The sequence below is a fragment of the Ambystoma mexicanum genome, chromosome 4q (genome assembly GCF_040938575.1).
Source record: "Ambystoma mexicanum isolate Mex_15411 chromosome 4q, UKY_AmexF1_1, whole genome shotgun sequence".
In the NCBI taxonomy this organism is placed as follows: Eukaryota; Metazoa; Chordata; class Amphibia; order Caudata; family Ambystomatidae; genus Ambystoma; species Ambystoma mexicanum.
Window position 1 is genome coordinate 1,133,966,900 of NC_090928.1, and position 18,536 is coordinate 1,133,985,435.

Sequence of the window (18,536 nt, forward strand, 5' to 3'; positions counted from 1 at the left end):
TTTAGCCACAACATGGCCCATTAGTTTCCTGGAATGTTGTGAAGACCCAACGGCAATACCGGGAATTGAAACGGGTCCTTACAAGTGGAGAATGTGGTCTTGTGCTTTGCTTCTTCCTTCAGGGGTACCTGGCAGTGTTCCTTTGTCACGTCTAACGTACAAATAAACTTTGCTCTCCCAAAGGTCTCGACCAACTTGCCTATTTGAGGCATTGGCTATGCATTGAACCAGGAGATTTCGTTGAGGCACTGGTATCAATGCAAAATCACCAAGCATTGTCATGCTTCGGCACCAGAACTGTTGGCGAAGACCACTCAATGTAAGACTTCTAAACTATCCAGAGGTCTAGAATTTTCTTCAGTTCCTCTCTGATTATTTGTTTTCTGGACTCGGGTAGCCTGTAATGTTTGAGGCATACCATCTTCCCTGAGATGGCTGGATATTTTTGTACTATTCCCTTCATGTGTCCAGGTTTTGGGGAAATACGTCTGGGTACTCTTCAATCAACTGAATGAGTTGTGGTGGCTGGTTGTCCAAATACTCACAGGTATGATGATCCCCATGAACATTGATTGGCAGGGGTGTCTCTCCGGTGTTATTGACATACAGCAACAGAAGCTGAGACTTTTTTCCCCATGCTTTTAGTTTGGCAAAAAACTTCACTGCTAGTTCATGTAAGCAATCGGCTTGTTGGACTTTGTAGGTGAGATGGGATACCACTTCAGGGATAACCTAGGAGCTGTGCTATCTGGCTAGTAGTTTGTTTTGGAGGGTAGGGATTAAGCACTTTCCACGTGGGGACATAACCTTGTCCCCATGTGGAAAGTGCATAATCTTGCATCCTTGTAAGTTTTCTCCTGTCAAGCCTGGGCTTCTTGCAAATTAGTTTGATATATTTTACAAGTGTTTTAAGGCGCGACGAGGCAGGGGAGGTGGAAAAGGGGGACCAGCACGATCTTACTAGACCAGTCTGTGTAGCACCTTCATATATTCATGCATATTTATTTTTCATGATTAGATGGTTGATGCTCTGTTGGCTGTCTGGTTCTCTCCAATCCTGTTGCATGATATCCAGCAGATTGTGGGGGCTTCCGGCGTAGACCAACTTGAATGGCGCCAATTCCATAGATGTTTGAGGTGTTTTCTGAATATAGAGAAATGGCCCAAGGAATAGTTGTCCTAATTCCATCCATCAACCAGCCTCTACAAGGATGCACTTTAGAGTTTGGTTGAATTGCCCCACTAGGCCATCGGTCTGTGGATGGAATATTGTGGTCGGATTCTCTTTATGTTAATCGGCATCTTTGTGTTGCCCATCATTTTTGATTGACATAGCAGGGCAGTGAGCATTTCAACTGGAAAGCTCAATTGAGTGGCATAGGGTATGAGGACCTTGGGGATGGCTTTTGATGTTACGTCTCTGAGGAAAAGCTTTTGGATACTGGGTTGCATAGTTGACAATTACTAAAATGTACTGATTTCAGTATGTCCATGCTGATCCTGAAGAAGGGGTTTCTGTAACTGGTAGAGGTTGTAGTGGGGCCTGGGTACATCATCCAGAGATGTCATTTGGTAGATCTGACAGCTGGTGAAGAACTGTTTGATTTCAGCATATCCTCCGATCTATAGAATCGACTTAGAAAAAAAAAAGTGGGTCTTCTCCAACCCAAGATGCCCCGCTGTGAGGATAGAGGTGGCCAACTCCAACCGTCCTCCAGAATTGCTTTGATGCCAACAGTTGGTGGCAGTTGCTACCTTCACCCTTAGTATTTACTTGGACTTGTTATAAAAGATCCCATTTGTTTATAAAGTGTGGTGCCTTCGAGGTTTGCCCCTCAGCTTCTTATACCAAGTTATTACAAGCTTACTCTAGAAGCGGATCCATCCTTTGGCCTATTTATGGAGGCAGGACCTAGAATTTCTCGCGACTGGGCTCTCTTCTTCCACTTTTGTCATTTTGCGGAACATAGGCTGCGCTTTATCAGTGGTGACCCGCATTACTACCTTTTCGATCTCCGGTATAAGTATTCTCTTGCACACCAATTACATGATGGCTTGGCTAGGTTGTATAACATAAGATGTATTCCCAAGGTTAAACAGGATTAACCTAATTTCACTGCAGTAATCACTGTCAATAACTCTGTCTCCAATATCAAGGGAATGCTTATGGGCCAACCCAGACTTTGTGGCAATTCTTCCAAAGGTCCCTTGCAGTATCTCAATCTGGACCATGGCCTTGCCTTTGGGTGGAATTGTGACTCATTTCTCCCTGAATAGACCATGCCCCACTGCTCTGTGCATTACCTTTTGTGGGTACTCTGGCCGTATTGGCCAGTTGTACTGCCCTTGACATTCTGGATGGAAGTGGGTGACCTTTGCATCGTGATCTATAGAATGCCACAATGATATCACATGCCACAGAAAGCTCAAGAAACACTCCGTCTCACAGGGAAGGCTCAAGGGTTTGGGGGGTTTCACAGGAAGGTGCTACGGCCGTCTGTTTTTCCCTTTGCAATTTCTCACTCAATGAGGTTAGTTCTAAAGGAATTGTAGGGTTGTGCCTTTTACAGATGCTCAAGCCCCACTCTGAATTCTTCCTCTCACGTCCTGATGATCCTCCCTCTGTCACTTTCCCTTGTCTCCTCCTGCTCTACCCACCATCTCTCCCTGTCCTGCCTCACCCTCTCCTGCCTCTACTCTTCGATGTAATTATTCCTTACTCCACACAAATACTCCTTCTTCCACACTACTACTAAAGCTACACCCCCTTTCCAGTCACTACCACTTTCCACGCCCTCCCTACACTCCCCGTCAATGACATTGCAAGCACACCTACCATTTGCTCTCACCAACCCATACCTCACCTTTTCCACAAATCCCCTCCATGCTTCAATTCACCCTCCTTCCTCCTTCTGGTCTCTTTGTCTGCCACCTCTTGCTACTCCTCTGATCTCACCCAACAACCAACACTTTCCTGCTTTCTGTTATGCTTCTCATCCTCCTCCCGTTGTTCTCCTTTTGGATTACTGGCCCTGATCAATCAGGCCCTTCTTCTCCACCAGGAACGGTTATAAGCATTGTAACTTACAAATACAGGTTATACCCTTACACTTTTCTCCATGCAGGGCTGCCTTGCTGTAACAGTGGCAGCTCACAATGCAAAGTGTCCAAATTCATCCCTGTGGATGTGGTGCCGGCATCTCTAATATAAGAGCGGGTTCACTGATCGATCTCCCCTCTGTTACAAGGCCCTGGTGGTCTAGGTAAGAGCAGCGGTTCGGTTGCTAGACTAGCCGGGGCTGTGGAGTGGTGCGCGGCACCTGGGGAAAGCCAGGTAAGATCTTTGGTTCTCTTTAGCTGGTGCTCTCCCTCCCTGTTGGTTCTGTGACTTGGATAGCTGTGGGTCACTGATGGGTTGCTGTCCCGTGGTTGATTGTTTTGTAGTGATGCTTCGAAAGATAAAACTTGGCAAGCACTTTCCTTCTGCCTTCCACCCTGGTTGGCCTCCCACTTAAGGCTGATGGGGCTTTTTATCTCCATGTGACAAGGTCAGCTTACTGACCGTATGACGCATGCTTGTAGGCGATCCTGGTTATTATGGCCTAAACTGATCAAATAGCCATGTATGTATTACAAATCCCTCCTTTTTATGATGCAGGATAGCCATGCAATGCTGTCCATGATGGATGTCAGTCCAGGGGATACTTTATTGGAAGCTGGATCAGGGTCTGGTGGAATGAGCCTGTTTCTATCAAGGGCTGGTAAGTTGCTTAATGTTTAAGCCTTGAAGTGAATTCCAAATCAGCTGGATGGCTGTGTTTACATACTCCTATTATGTTAAATATTGGGACAAATTATGTTAAGATTGATTTTCTTAATCGTCTGAACAAATGTATAATGTAAAGTTATTGGCGGCCTTGATTAGAGACAGAGGAATGGTCAATGACTGAATGGGAACACTGTACTGCAATAACCTAGCCTGTTGCATGCGCAGCTCCATCGGTCCACATCATCTGTTTGGGTTAGTTGGAACAAGCATTTAAGTATTATTTTTCCCCAAGTTAAGTTGTTCACTTTCTGGACTGCCACTTGCAGCGTGTTAGTATTGGCATAGCAACAAGCACTGTCGACCTTGCTGTTTTTCCCTTTCCATTACAGAGCATTCAGAGTCCTGGACCAGAGGTGTAGATGCCTTAACCAAGTTCCCTTACTCTGACCTTAACACAAACACATTTCAGATCTTGATCTCTTTCCTTGAGCGCTATGAAAGAAAGGAAATGACAGATTCTGTGTTTTTGGTTGTTGTCAAGACCCCACTTTACGTACTCTGTCTAATGAAATAAATGCCCACAGTATGTGTTGCTGAAGCATTGGAAGTAGTAAATGTCTACACACTTGTAGACCAAATTCTTCACCCTACTTGTGCTTTTTGGTTGATCGTATTTTAGTCATTATACCATGGTATCTTACGAACAATTAATACATTCATTTCAAGATGAGAAGAATATATATAGCAGGTTCCTGCTTCAAATAATTCTTGTTCACAAAGCAAGTTGTAAGTGATTCTTGTCCCAAGATACTATGACGAACATGGTTGCAGAGTTTGTAGCCAAACCAAGGGTTTTCTTCAAGCTGTTTGTGATAAATCGGATCGGAGTTTCGATGTGCCATCAATGTTAACCTATATAAGTGTCTGGGTCAATAACTTGGAAGGAGGAATACTTGTGGACCTCGGTAATGTAGCAAAGTCTTCCGCCTCTTATCTATTTCTGTACAGATGGTTTGATGTGGAATGTAAACCTCTAAAGCTGCTCTATCCATGCAGTTATTGTGCTCTTGGATCCTAGTAGAATGAAAGCTTGGAAATTAACATGCACATTTTTACTATAATACAAACAATTGGCCAGACAAGTGGCTCATAAACAACCTGCCAACAATTACTTGATTCTCTTCAAACAAACCAGCACTTCACTTTATGTATCGTTGTTTAGACAGAATGCCTACTTTTGCGGATCCTAGAGTCACTTTTAAAAGGCCTTAAACTAGGTGCGTGGCTGAGCACCGGGGAGGTTACAGCTGCAGATGGCCCTGTGAGCCAATGGTGGTTCTGGGCATGTCTGATGCCAGGGACACAAGGACTTTTGTCCGATAGTGAGCAGAGTTGCTGCCTGACTGCCAGGGATGTGAGGGAGGTGCCGAATTCCAGTGGACAGCAACGTTTGTGAGTTGGTCCTCTTCCCAAGATGGTGGTTATTCACATGGAGTGGTGCGAAGGACCACAGTGCGCTGCTTCCCAGAGACTTTCCTGGCATTAGCTGTTCCTCGCCTGCATCGGAGGAGCGGTCTGCTCTCTCACACTAGGCCACCCACTGCGCCGGCTGCCGGTAGTCGCGTTCCAGAGCCTCCATTGAGTCCACATCCCGTGTCCCGATGAGCCGTGAGACATAGGGACGGCATAACTCCACAATGGGGAAGGAGGCCATCCTTTGGCGGTTGGTACCTGTGGTGGCACCGTGAGCGCAGGATCAGAGGGAGGCTCGGTGGCAGGTGGGTTCCTTTGCAGAATCGACGTGACTTATAAAGAGGAAGGAATCGGGGAAGAGGACACCCACTATACCTGGGTCTAAACTTGGCGCACTACCATACTTGGACCTGCACCTGCAGACTTCTCCTCGGGTCCGGAACTGGGCGGAGGCCTTGAATTTGCGTGGCAAGAGGACGTTTTGGGGATCTTTGCTGTTCCTTGGCAGGCCCTGGATCTTGAGGGGCTCGGAGTGGTGGAACCTATAAGGGTTAACTTGGTTTTTAGTTGGACTGAAGTCAGGAAGCCTCCTTCGGACTGACTGCCACCTATTGGGGTCTTCCCAGCTATGTTTGGTAAAGGGAGAGATGTTTTCGCACGCATAACCAAGAGAGGGGCCATGTCCCGCAAGGTGCTGACAGAAGCACAGGTACATGCGGTTAGCCTGGTGGATGTGGAGGGGGGACCCGGCAGTCCTGGCCATAAGGGCAGATCTGCGACAAATGCTCACTGACAACAAAAAGAAAACCTCCAAGGTGTGGTAGGGGAATTTGCCTAGAAAGTGTTGAGGGCCGACAAACGAGTTGGAGCTGCTCAGAACCACATTGACGAACTTGAGACCGGGGCCTGTGAGTATTCTTATGGCCGGTCAGTACTCTTATGGCCCGTCACAGTTAACGGGCAGGGTGGAGGAGCTTGAATACGCCAATGAACGTCTACAGCTGCCGCAGGAGGGCCTGGAGAATCATTCCAGAAGGAACAACATCAGGCTACAGGGGATCCCAATGCAGATCCCAGATTCTAACTTGGTCTCCTATGTTGGAGTATTACCTGGGGATCTGCTACATTGGCTGATTGGGAGGGAGCTGGAATTGTACCGGACTCGGAGTGTATTTGTCGGCACAGATAGCGAACGATTGGCCTCCAAACATTTCGACCAGAATTCACTTTTATCGAGTCTAGTGTAGAGAAGGACATAATGAATGCCACCTGCAACTGCCCGGACCTTAAATGCAAGGGCTCCAAGATCACCTTAGCCCCGCTCTCTACCCTGGCGAAAGGATGTACTCTTTGGGAGTTGACATGATGGCTGAGGAAAAAGAATATAAAATGCAGCTGGGGTTCCCATTCAGAGTGATCAACACGCTGGAGGGGTTGCGGGGAACAATCTGTTTGATGCAGGATGCTATGGCCATTATGAATTCGCCCTTTCGTCCTCTGAGCAGGCAGGAAAAGGGGGGAGGGGATGGCTGCGGCCTGGGCGAAGGTTGCCAGATCACAGTATCTTAGGCAAAATACTATCTCAAGAGGGGGTTTGTGCTCGGAGCAGCGGCCAACAACTTGAATGGGGAGCCATGGGTTAGCCCCCTCCGCCCCCATCCCTATCCGCCCTATCCCACTTCCTCCAAATCTTCTCTAATTTCCCGTGACAACCTCTAGCATTATATATTCTCTTATCCAGGGTCATACAGCAGTCAATTTCAGTCGCCCATTTTGATAGTCTTGGCCGATCCTATGCCCTCCACTGCGTTGGCACAGCTAGTTTCTTCATACAGACGGCCGTGGACACAGTTTCTCAAATCTGGTGAAGCCTGTTTCTCCCCACACCCTCAAGAGCAATAGTCGTGAGTCCCCAGGTATGGTCAATCGGAAGACAGAGTGGACCATATCCAGATATTTCTGCCAAAAGCAGCACACCTATGCCCATTCTCAGATAATATGAAAAAGGTGCCCTCCGCCCCCCCCACATCTGAGATAGCGTGATCCGCCCGCCCCCACTTGAATAAGGCAGCACGAGAATAATAGACCCTATGTTATATTAAGTTGTATTGGTCTTATACGTGCCAAGATACCAATATCCCTTGGGAACAGTAGGGCCTCCACTCAGTCCTCTGTTTCCAGCGTGCTGAGCTCCTGCTCCCACCGTGCCTTAAGGCTCATCAAGTCTTTTGTGGCAAATGCAGTAAGGACATGAGGGTAGAAATAACCTTCATACCTATGCGCTCCGATCGGGGAGTAGGCTGTCACATCGCGTAGTGATTGGAACTAGGCCGATGGGGCAATTGACACCTGCAGATAGTGATATCTCTCGGTCTCCGGCAAACCGAATTTGTCACACAGCGACGGGAAAGGGATCAACGCCCCCTCACTCAGTACATCTCCCAGACAGCACACCTTGCATCTCTCACAAACCCCAAGTTTACCAATATTCCCCTCTTCCGGGACGAAGGCGTTATTCCGAAGTGGCTAAACAAGGATGGGCCTGTACCCAACAACCCCCCAACCCCCCCGCACACCCCCACAGCCAACATGGTGCGGGTAAATTCTCCATATCGGCCCAACGTGCTGTCATGGGCGGCAAGCAGCCGTCTCTTGACAACTGTAAAGAATCTTGGCGGGAGGTGAACCAGCCATCCATCCCCTTTCAGCCTTAGCGTGCAGCAGTGACTAATCCCTGTGCAGCCAATCAGTTGACCAGCCCAGTGATGACCCTGCAAGTTAGGGAGCCCGATACCCTCTCCCACACCGCTGCAGTGTGCCTAGAGCAATGCAGGGCTGACCCCTTAGTATTTAAAAACCTCAGCCAGGACATGGTATGGATATTTCTGGGGAGAACCATTCCCCCATCCCTTGGAGAAGGAAAATGATGGACTTATCCCAATTCACCCTCAACCCGCTGGTCTCTTGGAACTCCTGCAGGGTACGCGTTACCTGGGTACAGGCCTCCTGCGGACTACTAAGGTAAATCAGGAGACCATCCGCAAATAGCGCGACTTTGTCTTCGCCCCCATGTCTCCAACAGAAGCCAGACCACGTCCGGTCAGTTCTCAAGCAGATGGCCAGCGGCTCAATAGCCCATGGGAATAAAAGGGGGGGGGGAGAGAGGACACTCCTGCCTTGTTTCCTGCTGCAGGGGAAAAGCCTGGGAGGTCACCCCATTTACCCAGACTTCCGCAGTCGGAGACTAATATAACAAACACACCCACGCCAGGAAACTTTCCCCAAATCCCAATGCGGTCCAGTACCTCCCACAGTCAAAGGCCTTTTCCAGGTCCACCGAAAGAAGCGCCAGCGGCTCCTCCAGCATGTGCCTGGGATATAGTCATGAACAACCTACGGATATTAATCCTCATGTACTTATCGAGCATAAAGCCACATTGATCCGGGTGGACCAAGCATGCGGTGACTCAAGTTCGGCGCTCCGCCAATATTCGTGCCAGGATCTTAACCTCCCTATTAATGAGGGAGATGGGCCTATAAAGGGCACAGGACTCTGGGGGGGTCTACCAGCTTTGTGAATGACAATTATGCAGGCTTTCCTGAGGTCTGGGGTTAACATGCTGGTGGCCCTTGAATTAATGAATAAATTGTGTATGTGCAGTTATGTTGCCTCCACTAATTGTCCCAGACCTCGACGGGGAACCCGTTGGGCCCGGGGGCTTTCTCTGACCTAAGATGCAATACAGCAGCCGCCACCTACTCCATTGTAATATATGCCTCCAGGATGTCCCTCTGGGTGGGGGCTCAGTCTTGGCAGGACAACGGAGGACAACAAGATGAGTACTAAGCAGAAAGTAACTGGTTGTAACATTCGCCCCTATGCAATCTCCTTTGATCCAAGTCTGAATGTAACTGGATGTAACCAATTTCATGTTCATCTAAATGTATTCGTACCTGCAACCATATTCTTAAGTACAAGTGCCCAGATTCCCCAGGGTTAAGTGTGCTATATAAATATAGGCACCGGGGTATTCGGGATGCCAGAGGGTGGCTGTGCCACAGGCTACGTATAAAAGGAGTCTTAGTCTTCGCTTGTAGTCAGTGTTACGGGTCCATGACCCTCTCCCCCCAGCAGCCCCCACAATTCAAGTTATACTGCCGTGTGCTGCTCCACTTTCCCCCTTTCCGTCTTGCCCCTCTTTCCGTGGGAGAACCCGGATCTGTCAACCAGCTCAGCCCTTCAGCTGTCACCCGGGCTGGGCCTCTCGTACCTAAAGGGCCCCTCAATATTTCAGCCGGCGAGGCACGCCAGGATTGCCCCCACAGCAGGAGCACTCTCTGATGTCCACCGCCAGTTCTGGTGTCATCAGGGGGGCATCGGAATTCCCCCCCTCCGCCCCCGGTGGCACCCCCTCTCCTCGTGCTCTAAATGAGGCGTGCCGCACCGTCCGCGTCCACCGCAACAGCAGCCGCAGACAAGCCTGCCGGGCCTCCCCATTTTGGTACACTCCCACAGTGGGCGATGAGCCGCGCTGCCCTCACCGCTCGCGGCCCGGTCCTGGGCCCACCAATAATGATTGGTTCCATGTAATAATGTCGCCACAAAAATCTCGCCATGCAAAAATGGCCGAAAAATGGCGACCTTATTGCATAGAACATGCGGGGGACACCCCCGCAACCCCCAAACTTTTTTTTTTCTTTTGGCCCCTGTCACCATATATATATGGTCACCCATATAATATCGCCACAACCTTTTCCCGGCGATATTATTTACGGCGACCATATATATGGGGATAATATTACCTGATGATTCTGGTTCTTCTGTTTCCGGAAGCCCACAGCGGGCTCTGGGGCACAGTGCGGTAGGCCCGCCCATTCTTATTTTCACCGCCGGCATACCGGTCCTTAATTGTCCTTCGGTTCCACTGCTTCTTCCCCACAGGGCGCACAGCAGGCCCCGGGATGCATATCGACAATGGCCCTTGCAGCTTCAGGAGCCTGGTCTAGCCCTCGATGTGCAGACACAACCAGCAATTTGGTCCACCAGTATTAGACTGCCTGTCTGCTCTCTGCCTCTCCAGCGGCCCATCCACTTTCAGTGCTGCGGATTGTTGCCAGAGCCAGTCTCCTGTCCCCTCCTCAGTCAAAGCTCCTTCGTTCCCCTCCAAAGCTTCAAGGTGGCGGGTGACCTTGGTGCACTTTTAGGAGTCTGCCGAAACAGGGACCCCCCTGCACAGATTTTTCTCAAGTGTTGCTGGATATTTGAGAAGAAACGTTATGCAATCTCAGTGCTGTAGAGTAACCACAAAACTGCAATTAAGATGTATACTTCTGGATCTCAGCGGCCCTGCCAGAGCAGCGAAGGCTCACGTCTACATGAGTCTGCTGCTCAACAGCACCCTTAGAACTGTCCAATTTTAAAGTTTTCTATTCAATCTGGCGAGCCGGCGGGTGACGCTGACTCACTTAAGATGTTGGGGCATTAGGCCCTGGTTGAATGGGTTCAGGCCGAGAATTGTTCCAATTGTGAGTGCTTAGAGGTGCCAGATGGGGCATACGCTAGCCATGTAGGCAGAGTTATGTTTATACTGATCTTGACGGAATGGCAGGGACCAAGCTGTTTAGGGTTCCTCACCTTGCAGGATTTGTTCATCCCGGTTAAGAGGTCAGTGCTGAGGATGCTCCAGACAGCGGAGCTGGCCATAGCCATGCTCCAGGAGACACATATGCTTTCCGTGGATACATTTCGTATGAAGTATAGGGCCTTGCCCAGGCAGTATTTTGCCTCTCCCGCGGTCAAAAAGAGAAGGATTGCCAGAAAGGTCCCATTTCTCCTGGGGGGGGGGGGGGGAGTTTGGTACGAAACACATGCTAAGGTTATGATCCTCAGATGGCACATAAGAGGGTTACTAATGGATGACTAACTAGGATTCTTGGCAGAGAATCACTCCGTCATGCCAACGATCTACTGTTTACCTAAGGTGCACCAAGAATTCAACGACATATCAGAGGGTAGACCAATAATGAGTGGCATCGGGTGGTTAACGGAACCCATTGCTAAATAAATGAACAACATCGTGGACATTGAAGTGCCTAAAATCACGACCTACCTCGGATACAATGCTCTGCTTACAGAAATTACTGAACATCGAATGGAAACCAGAATACCTCCTACCCACGCTTGATGTGAAATCCCTATACAAATCAATCAATCACACGCACACTGCCGTTACAAGCTATAGAATTAACCTACGCAAAGGCCTCTGCATCATTCTTTGCACATTTGGAAATGACAAAGGAACTACTAGAATTCTCATTGGCAAATAGCTTCTTCTTGTTCAATGAGCAATACTTTCGACAAACAAGAGGAATTGCAATGGGGGCCCACCTATGCTCCAGCAATTGCTAACCTGGTCATGAACCACTACGAACAAGTTCATGCCCTGACCAATACGGAATTCAACACACACACACACCATCAAATGGCATTGATACATCGATGATGTTCTAATATGGTCTGGTACCACTAACCAACTTGTAGATTACATGAACTATATTAACAGTAACTAGTGTGGTATTGAACTAACAGGACACCATAGCTATGATTCCATAGATTTCTTGGACATCAAGATCACAGCAAGCAAGGAGGGACAGCAAACGAGAACGTTTAGGAAACCTTCAGAGGTGAACTCTGTATTTGCTACCTGTCATGTGCGCTACTCCCGAGGGGCCAGGACTGGCCCAGCGCCCTCGGAAGCAGACCCGTCTTCCACTACTCCGGACCCAGCAGACCCCTACAGGGGCCCTGCGGACCGTGTCCTGGCGCCTTTGGCGCCAGGCTCATGAAGGGTTTCAGTCCCGGCGCCATAGGCGCCGGGCTCATATTGATAAACGGTGTAGTAATGCTTGGGTGGACTTACCTGAGGCAGACCATGCTGCATATTTACCCAGAACAATCCAGTCTGGTTGATGTCCCCAGCCATCAGGAACTCTTTTCTTACCTGGGTGGAACCGGTGGAAGAACACACACTGGAAGCACTTCTCTGCTATTTAAACCACGCCCGATGGAAAACACGTGCTTCGCGTTATTCTGCAGCAGCAGCAGGACGCTCACCGAGTCGGCTCCTGCATTCCAGGTCCAGAGTCATCTTCAGCTTCCGCGCAGCAACCTGTGGATGAAGAAAGACACAGAACAATACTTACCAGATCCCGGAATCCAGTCACCGGCAAAACCTGCAAAGAATAAACATAAGGTTAGAAAAGTGCAACTCGCTCGCAGCCACGCCCGCTTACCTGATCCATCCGTGATTGCAACGGAGCTAACCGCGGACTTCTCTTCGGCAGCTTCTCTGCACCTGAAAGGCAAAGGACATAATTAAAAGGGGTTCGGGTGAAGGCAGTCGCATTCATCTTAACTTACCAGTTTTTTTGCACGCGCAGTAGCGGCCGCATCAACCTCAGCATCCCGGCACCTGAAAAACAGGAAAAAGACATTATTTGAGGTGCCATTAAAAGTGGCCAACGAACATTATACTTACGTGCATCGGCACGTGCAGCGGCAACGAAAACTACGCCCACAGCATCCCGAGGCCTGAAACAAAGGAAAAGGGACATTATTGAGGTGCCCATCTTTTAAAGCCTAAAGACTACAGTATACTTACAGGCATCCGCTCGTGCAGTAACGGCGGCATCGCTCTTCGGCATCCCAGCACCAGTGCACCAACTAAGGCCGCAAAAGACTTGAGCCTCAACACTGAACTCATCCAGTGACGTAACTGGAATCCACGCACCCCTGCACCAGACGCAGGATGGAGAGCTCAGCATTTATACGCCTAAGGTGAGAGCTCGCCGAGACAAGTAGAAAGCTAGGCTGTGGGAGAAACTGGCGATTTGGTGAGAGAAGGAATCCCATCAAACGGTGTTTAACCCTTTTTCTTCCACCTGCAGAAAACTTACCCTGCAAGTCAGACATTCGATAAGAGGAAGCCCAGTCCTGAGAGTCGTCCGAGCTCTACGCTTTTCAATTATAGCAGCCCAGCCGGGATCAGCGCCTCCGTGGGAATCAGGTGAGCGTTACACTACCAGCTGCCACAGGAAATCAACAATACATAATATTTCCAGAGGGGAATATATTTGTGCCAAAAGGACCTGCAGCAACGAAGTTGCATATGAAGCAGGCTGTGAACTCCCCAGAAAACGCTTCACTGACAGCCGCTAACCTGACAAGACAACAAGCAATTGGCAAGACTAAATCAATTAACAAGGATTCATTACTAATTTCCAAAGCGATGGCCAAACCGAGACTATGCTCAGATTCGTAATACAACAAAGATAGCCACAAACTACAACAGATAATCAACAAACATTGGCTCATCTTGGAAATTGACCAGAACATCAAGAAATGGTTGTCAACCAGGCCACAATTCTCGTTCGCTAAAGTACTAACACTCGAAACAATCCTCAGCCTATCCTTCGAGACCTACTAAGGAACCAATGACCAATTGACTACAGAAATTACAAACTGCCAGCTTTTACAAATGCAGAACATGTTCCCTATGTCCACATGCCCAGACCACGAAACGGATACATTTTAGCAACACAAAGTGCCACAAGATAAAACAAATGATAAATTGCAGATCAAAATATGTTCTATAGATTCGACCACCAGGGTGCGTGTGGATGGAGACTGCCCGTTAGAGCTCCTATGTCATCCATGCCCCGGCAATAGTGTTCCCCCCACTTGGACCCGCCTGGGCGAGGAAATATGCATGGTGGTGGAGAGAGGACCCGACAAGGAGCACAAGGCTCCAAAAACCAAGTGAATTGATGGAGGTGGAGCTGAGAACTACCGTCTTGCTCATTCCGCGGTACAGCGAAGTCCTTTCTCCACTGCGCGGCGTCCCTGGAGGGAGGCATTCATGTGGGTCTGCGCCACGGTCCTGGAGGCCTGGTGCACCCCCCCCACCCCCGACGAGGACCTAAAAGACTGGGCAAGCCCTACTTCCACGATCGTGACACGCGAGGTTGGACTCGTGGAGCCTGGGAGCAACGCAGGACCTAGTGGAGACCCAGGAACCCTGATCAGAATGTGAGTGGGGTGAACAGGACACAGAAGGCAAGTTAGGAGCTGTGGGCATTGCTGAGGCCTGGAGGGGGTGGATCGGAGAGGTGCTGGGCCCACGGGGAGGGGCTGGGCCCACGGGGAGGGGCTGGGCCACCAGTCAATTCGTTGAAGAGCCCAAAGGCTGCAGTGAAAAGCGGACTGGAGTCCACTGTGGGCTAGGCTCGGGAGGTGTGGGCTCCTAGTCCTGGGGCGTGGAAGGGGCTTTAAGCACTGCACGACAGACTGGTGCATGGGGGAGGTGGAGTCGGCATGCAGAGGCCACCCCGAGCTACTGAGTGCCCCAGCAGAGTCTATAAGAGACATTGTGCAGAACCTGGACATGGAGCACCACCTTAAAACCACCAAGGCACGCTGGTGGCCCCTTAGGATCTGTACCCTGGGGAGAGGCGTGGGGCCCCCGGTCTCGGGCATGTACCCGCCCTGCCCATGAGGGACTGACCTGCAGCCCCCCAATCTGGTGGCTGAGAGTGATATTTATTTTCCATGAAACGGGGAGAATGGTCCCACAGTGAGGGGGAATCCTGTAGACGTGTGGGGGTCCAGATGAATCTTCTCCCTGAGTGAGTGTAAAGACTGGAGGGGGGTGTCTGTACTCCTGCTCTCTATATGGCAGAGGAGAGGCACAGAGGACCCCAGCCAAGATTCTCTATAGGGTAGCGCTGGTCGAGCAATCAAGACCTAGCTTCTCAGGAGGTGATGCAGGCTGGTTCCTGAGTACAGTGTAGTCCCAAGCCCCCACAAAGGAATGTCCACACACTGTATTAGTTAAAACAGTCTTTATATAATTAAGTTCAAGGTTATGTACATAATCACAATAACTCACTTTGTGCTCAGTAAATCTACAATGGCAAATATATACAGTTCTAAGTGGTACCACTATTATTATTAGATTCCATTAAAGTGCATCAATTATTCTCTGGTTTGAATCCAACGGAAGTGACGCCACTGAGAATGAGGGGGACTAGCCCCCGATTAGATACATTTGAAGGGATGAGAGAAGCTCGAGTTAAAGGGGAGGGAGGGGAGAGGACTGTAAAATGTATCATGAAACTATCGCATGTTTGGATACTTGCAACAGTCGGGTGTGATGGTTATGTTTTGTGTGCTGTGAAAACCAATACCTTTTTTTTTTTTTTTTTTTTTTTAAACTATACTCTGGTTAAATGTCACACAAATCACTTAATACAAGGTAACCCACAATAGACATAGGAGGAAAGCAGTTGGTTAGAACAATTGGCAGAATACTGGCCTCTACCGTTAAGCACAGTTCTGTGTGGAGATTTCCCCCCCCCCCCCAACCTGGGCAACCTGTGAAGTAAAGATAGATCACAAGCCCCCTCCATATATTGTTCTATAAGTCTTATTTCCTTCTACAATGTTTCTACCACCCCAATGTACCTGGAATAGCAGAGTTTGTCGTCGAATAATCCTTCTTGAGCGGTTCCCTTTAAGGCAGGAGCCTCGGATCGTTGAGATCCTACGAGGAAGAGGGTGAATGACGACAGTGAGGTGGCAGCTTTGTTCCTAGCGGTGCTCGTCAATGACTGAGCGTTGGAGTCCTGCAAGGAAGAGGCGTGCGGGGCACCTCAGTGACGATAGTTCAGTATTGCAAAGCGATTGTGAAGAACTGTGGCCCAACAAGGGCATTGAGTTGTCCGGCGTCTCTACGGTCGTCGGGTGGCAGAAAACCCACCGGCGGATGCTCCTCGGCGCGTCAGCAGCCATGACTTTCTCTGGTGGGACAAAGCGGTCGACGGTGCAGGCGAGAGCGTCCTTGGATCAAATGTTTCTTAGGAAAAGGGAGCACGGAGGCTCCGGTCGTTGACAGCGGTCGGCGACGGTGATGGACAACAGTGTCCGGGAACTTCTCCTTGTGATTCCGCGGCGGTTCCCGTCTCCGGTCGGCAGCCTTTCGTAGGTCTGTCTACCAGGGAGCGCTGGCAAAGAGTAGCAGTGCACAATGGTCCCTCATAGCTCTGGAAGAGGGCGCCTAACCAGGTCCTCTCTGGGTCAGTCCTTGAAGACACAGCAGATTTCAGATGAAGTAGAGCAGCAGCAAGACTTCTCTTCCAGCAGGGCTTCAAGGGTAAGCTTCAGTTTCAACTCCAGTTTCTCTTCAGCTTCTGAACACGAATTCTAGCAGTGAGAGGCCCCCAGATATCCTAGTTGATCTCCCATTCATTCTGCTGAGTCACACTCGGGCAACTAATCGGTCGGAAGGGCATTCATGCAGGCAGGGAGCCATTCAGGTGCATAGTGCATTCAGGCCATTCACTTCTCTCCAGACACTCACAACAAGTTATGTGTCTTGGGACAAGTACCCAGCCATTCAACACTCCACACTGCATTCATACCAGTTTCAGGCAGGGCTGTCTCACCAGAAACTAGACATCCACAACAAGAAGTGCATATTGGTCACATACTCCATTCCCCCAAGTCCCACCCACAGGGTGTACCCACAACATACAGTCACTGGGAAGGCACCAGCCATTCTGGCCTGGACTTCACAACACCACCATATATGGAACTTCCACCCAACAGCCAGGCAGTCGAGGGGAAGGGACAGAGTCTGGGCTTCCCAGGGCTTTGGGAAAACAAGGTAACGGGCAATGGAAAGCAAGAGGCCGCAGGGGCCATCTTGTTTCCTATCAGGAATCAACTGATTCCAATGCTAGGGCCTGGGTATCCCAAAATGGAAGATACTCGGAGCACCTGTCAAATTCAGCATGGAGCTGCCACCAGCCCATACGCTGCTCTGTGGGCCACACACAGGTGCTCAAAAACATACACACCCATGGGTGCCATAAGGGTATCCCACGGGTCTGTACACCAAACCAAAATAGAGCTGCACCACCAGGAGTCCCACATGAACTCCTGTGCGGAAAACACGACAGAACACACGATAAAAAACAGACAAGGACAAGGACAAGGACAAGGACACGGAGGCCCTGTCCCTCCGATGCATTTCCAGCATCACAGTGAGGAGCACAGAAGAGGTGAGGGGCCCTGTCAGTGTTCCTCCCTGATCAAATGTAATATGGAGGTTAAAACGAAGCTAGCCAAATGTGCCTACCCAGGTAGAACAGACCCTAAAGAACATCATGACCTACGGAAGATGGAGAACGAAGGGGAGAATTCAATGGCGACCAAGAATTATGTTGCCTCACTTCTTTAGGAGATTCAGAGCTTGAGGGCTGACATCGGGGGCAAGGGCGACGAGATTAATGGCGGATCAACAAGATGGAGGAGAGACTACAGCCGGTTGAATACAATCAATCCTCTTAGAACACTCTAGAGACCCAAATGGATGTGAGGATGTGCGAAATCGAAAGGCGAGAAGCAGAGATTGTACTGAATATGGATGAGTTTGAGAACCGCCAACGGAGGAATGACCTATGCTTTTTTGGGATACCGGAGGGGGAATCTGAAAAGGCACTTGGGAGGAACATATGTGACATCACTAAGCTCCTCTTTGAAGAGGACTCCATTTAGGAGATGAAAATCGAGTCCACAGGGCTGGGGCCTCTGGGAGAGGCCCAAGATCGGTCCTGGCCTGTTTCCACAACTACCCAAATTCAAAATACTGGAAAGGGCAAGGGCCAAAGGTCCCATAATGATGGGTACGGCCAGGATTACAATTTTTCAGGATCTGTCCTCCCTCATCCTTGCAAAGAGAAAAATGTGTCTCCCCTTGACGAAATGGCTCAACGAAAAGGGAGTTTGATACAGATGGGGATTTCCATTTTCTAGTTACTTCGAGCTGGAGGGCCTTAAGTACAGATTGGCTCTGCAGGAAGAAATAAACAGAGCAATGGCAGAGATGCTTTGGGGGAGGAGGGGTGGGTGGGTGGGTGGATGGATGGGGAGGGGAAAGCATGAAGTGGCCTCTGGCTCACAAGGAGAAGGTAGCGTGGACAGACCATGGTGTATCAAGGGTCCCAAAAGGAGGCGGATCCCCAGATCAAGGAAATTTCAGAGATTGAACACTCCCCCGGCTGGCATGTCCTGAATGCATAGCTGGCTGCAGTCCTAAGTCTGCCGTTGCTGGTTGAAGGGATGGATGGGCCCGTTAGCCTGTCGTAAGAGGGGTGGAGGGAGTTGCCGTTGTGGAGGACAGGAGTTCTGCATTCTGCCACCAGAGTTGGGATAGATGGGACTGAAGTGTCCATA

The 18,536-nt window shown here is 49.6% G+C and overlaps 1 protein-coding gene across 1 annotated transcript in view; it reads left to right on the forward strand.

Annotated features, from left to right (window-relative positions):
- TRMT61B (tRNA methyltransferase 61B) overlaps positions 1-18,536 on the forward strand; it is a 356,558-nt gene that overhangs the window by 32,072 nt on the left and 305,950 nt on the right. The window contains exon 2 of the mRNA XM_069608720.1: positions 3,659-3,761. Coding sequence (XP_069464821.1) covers positions 3,659-3,761 — 103 coding nt within the window. The remainder of the gene's footprint in view (positions 1-3,658; positions 3,762-18,536) is intronic.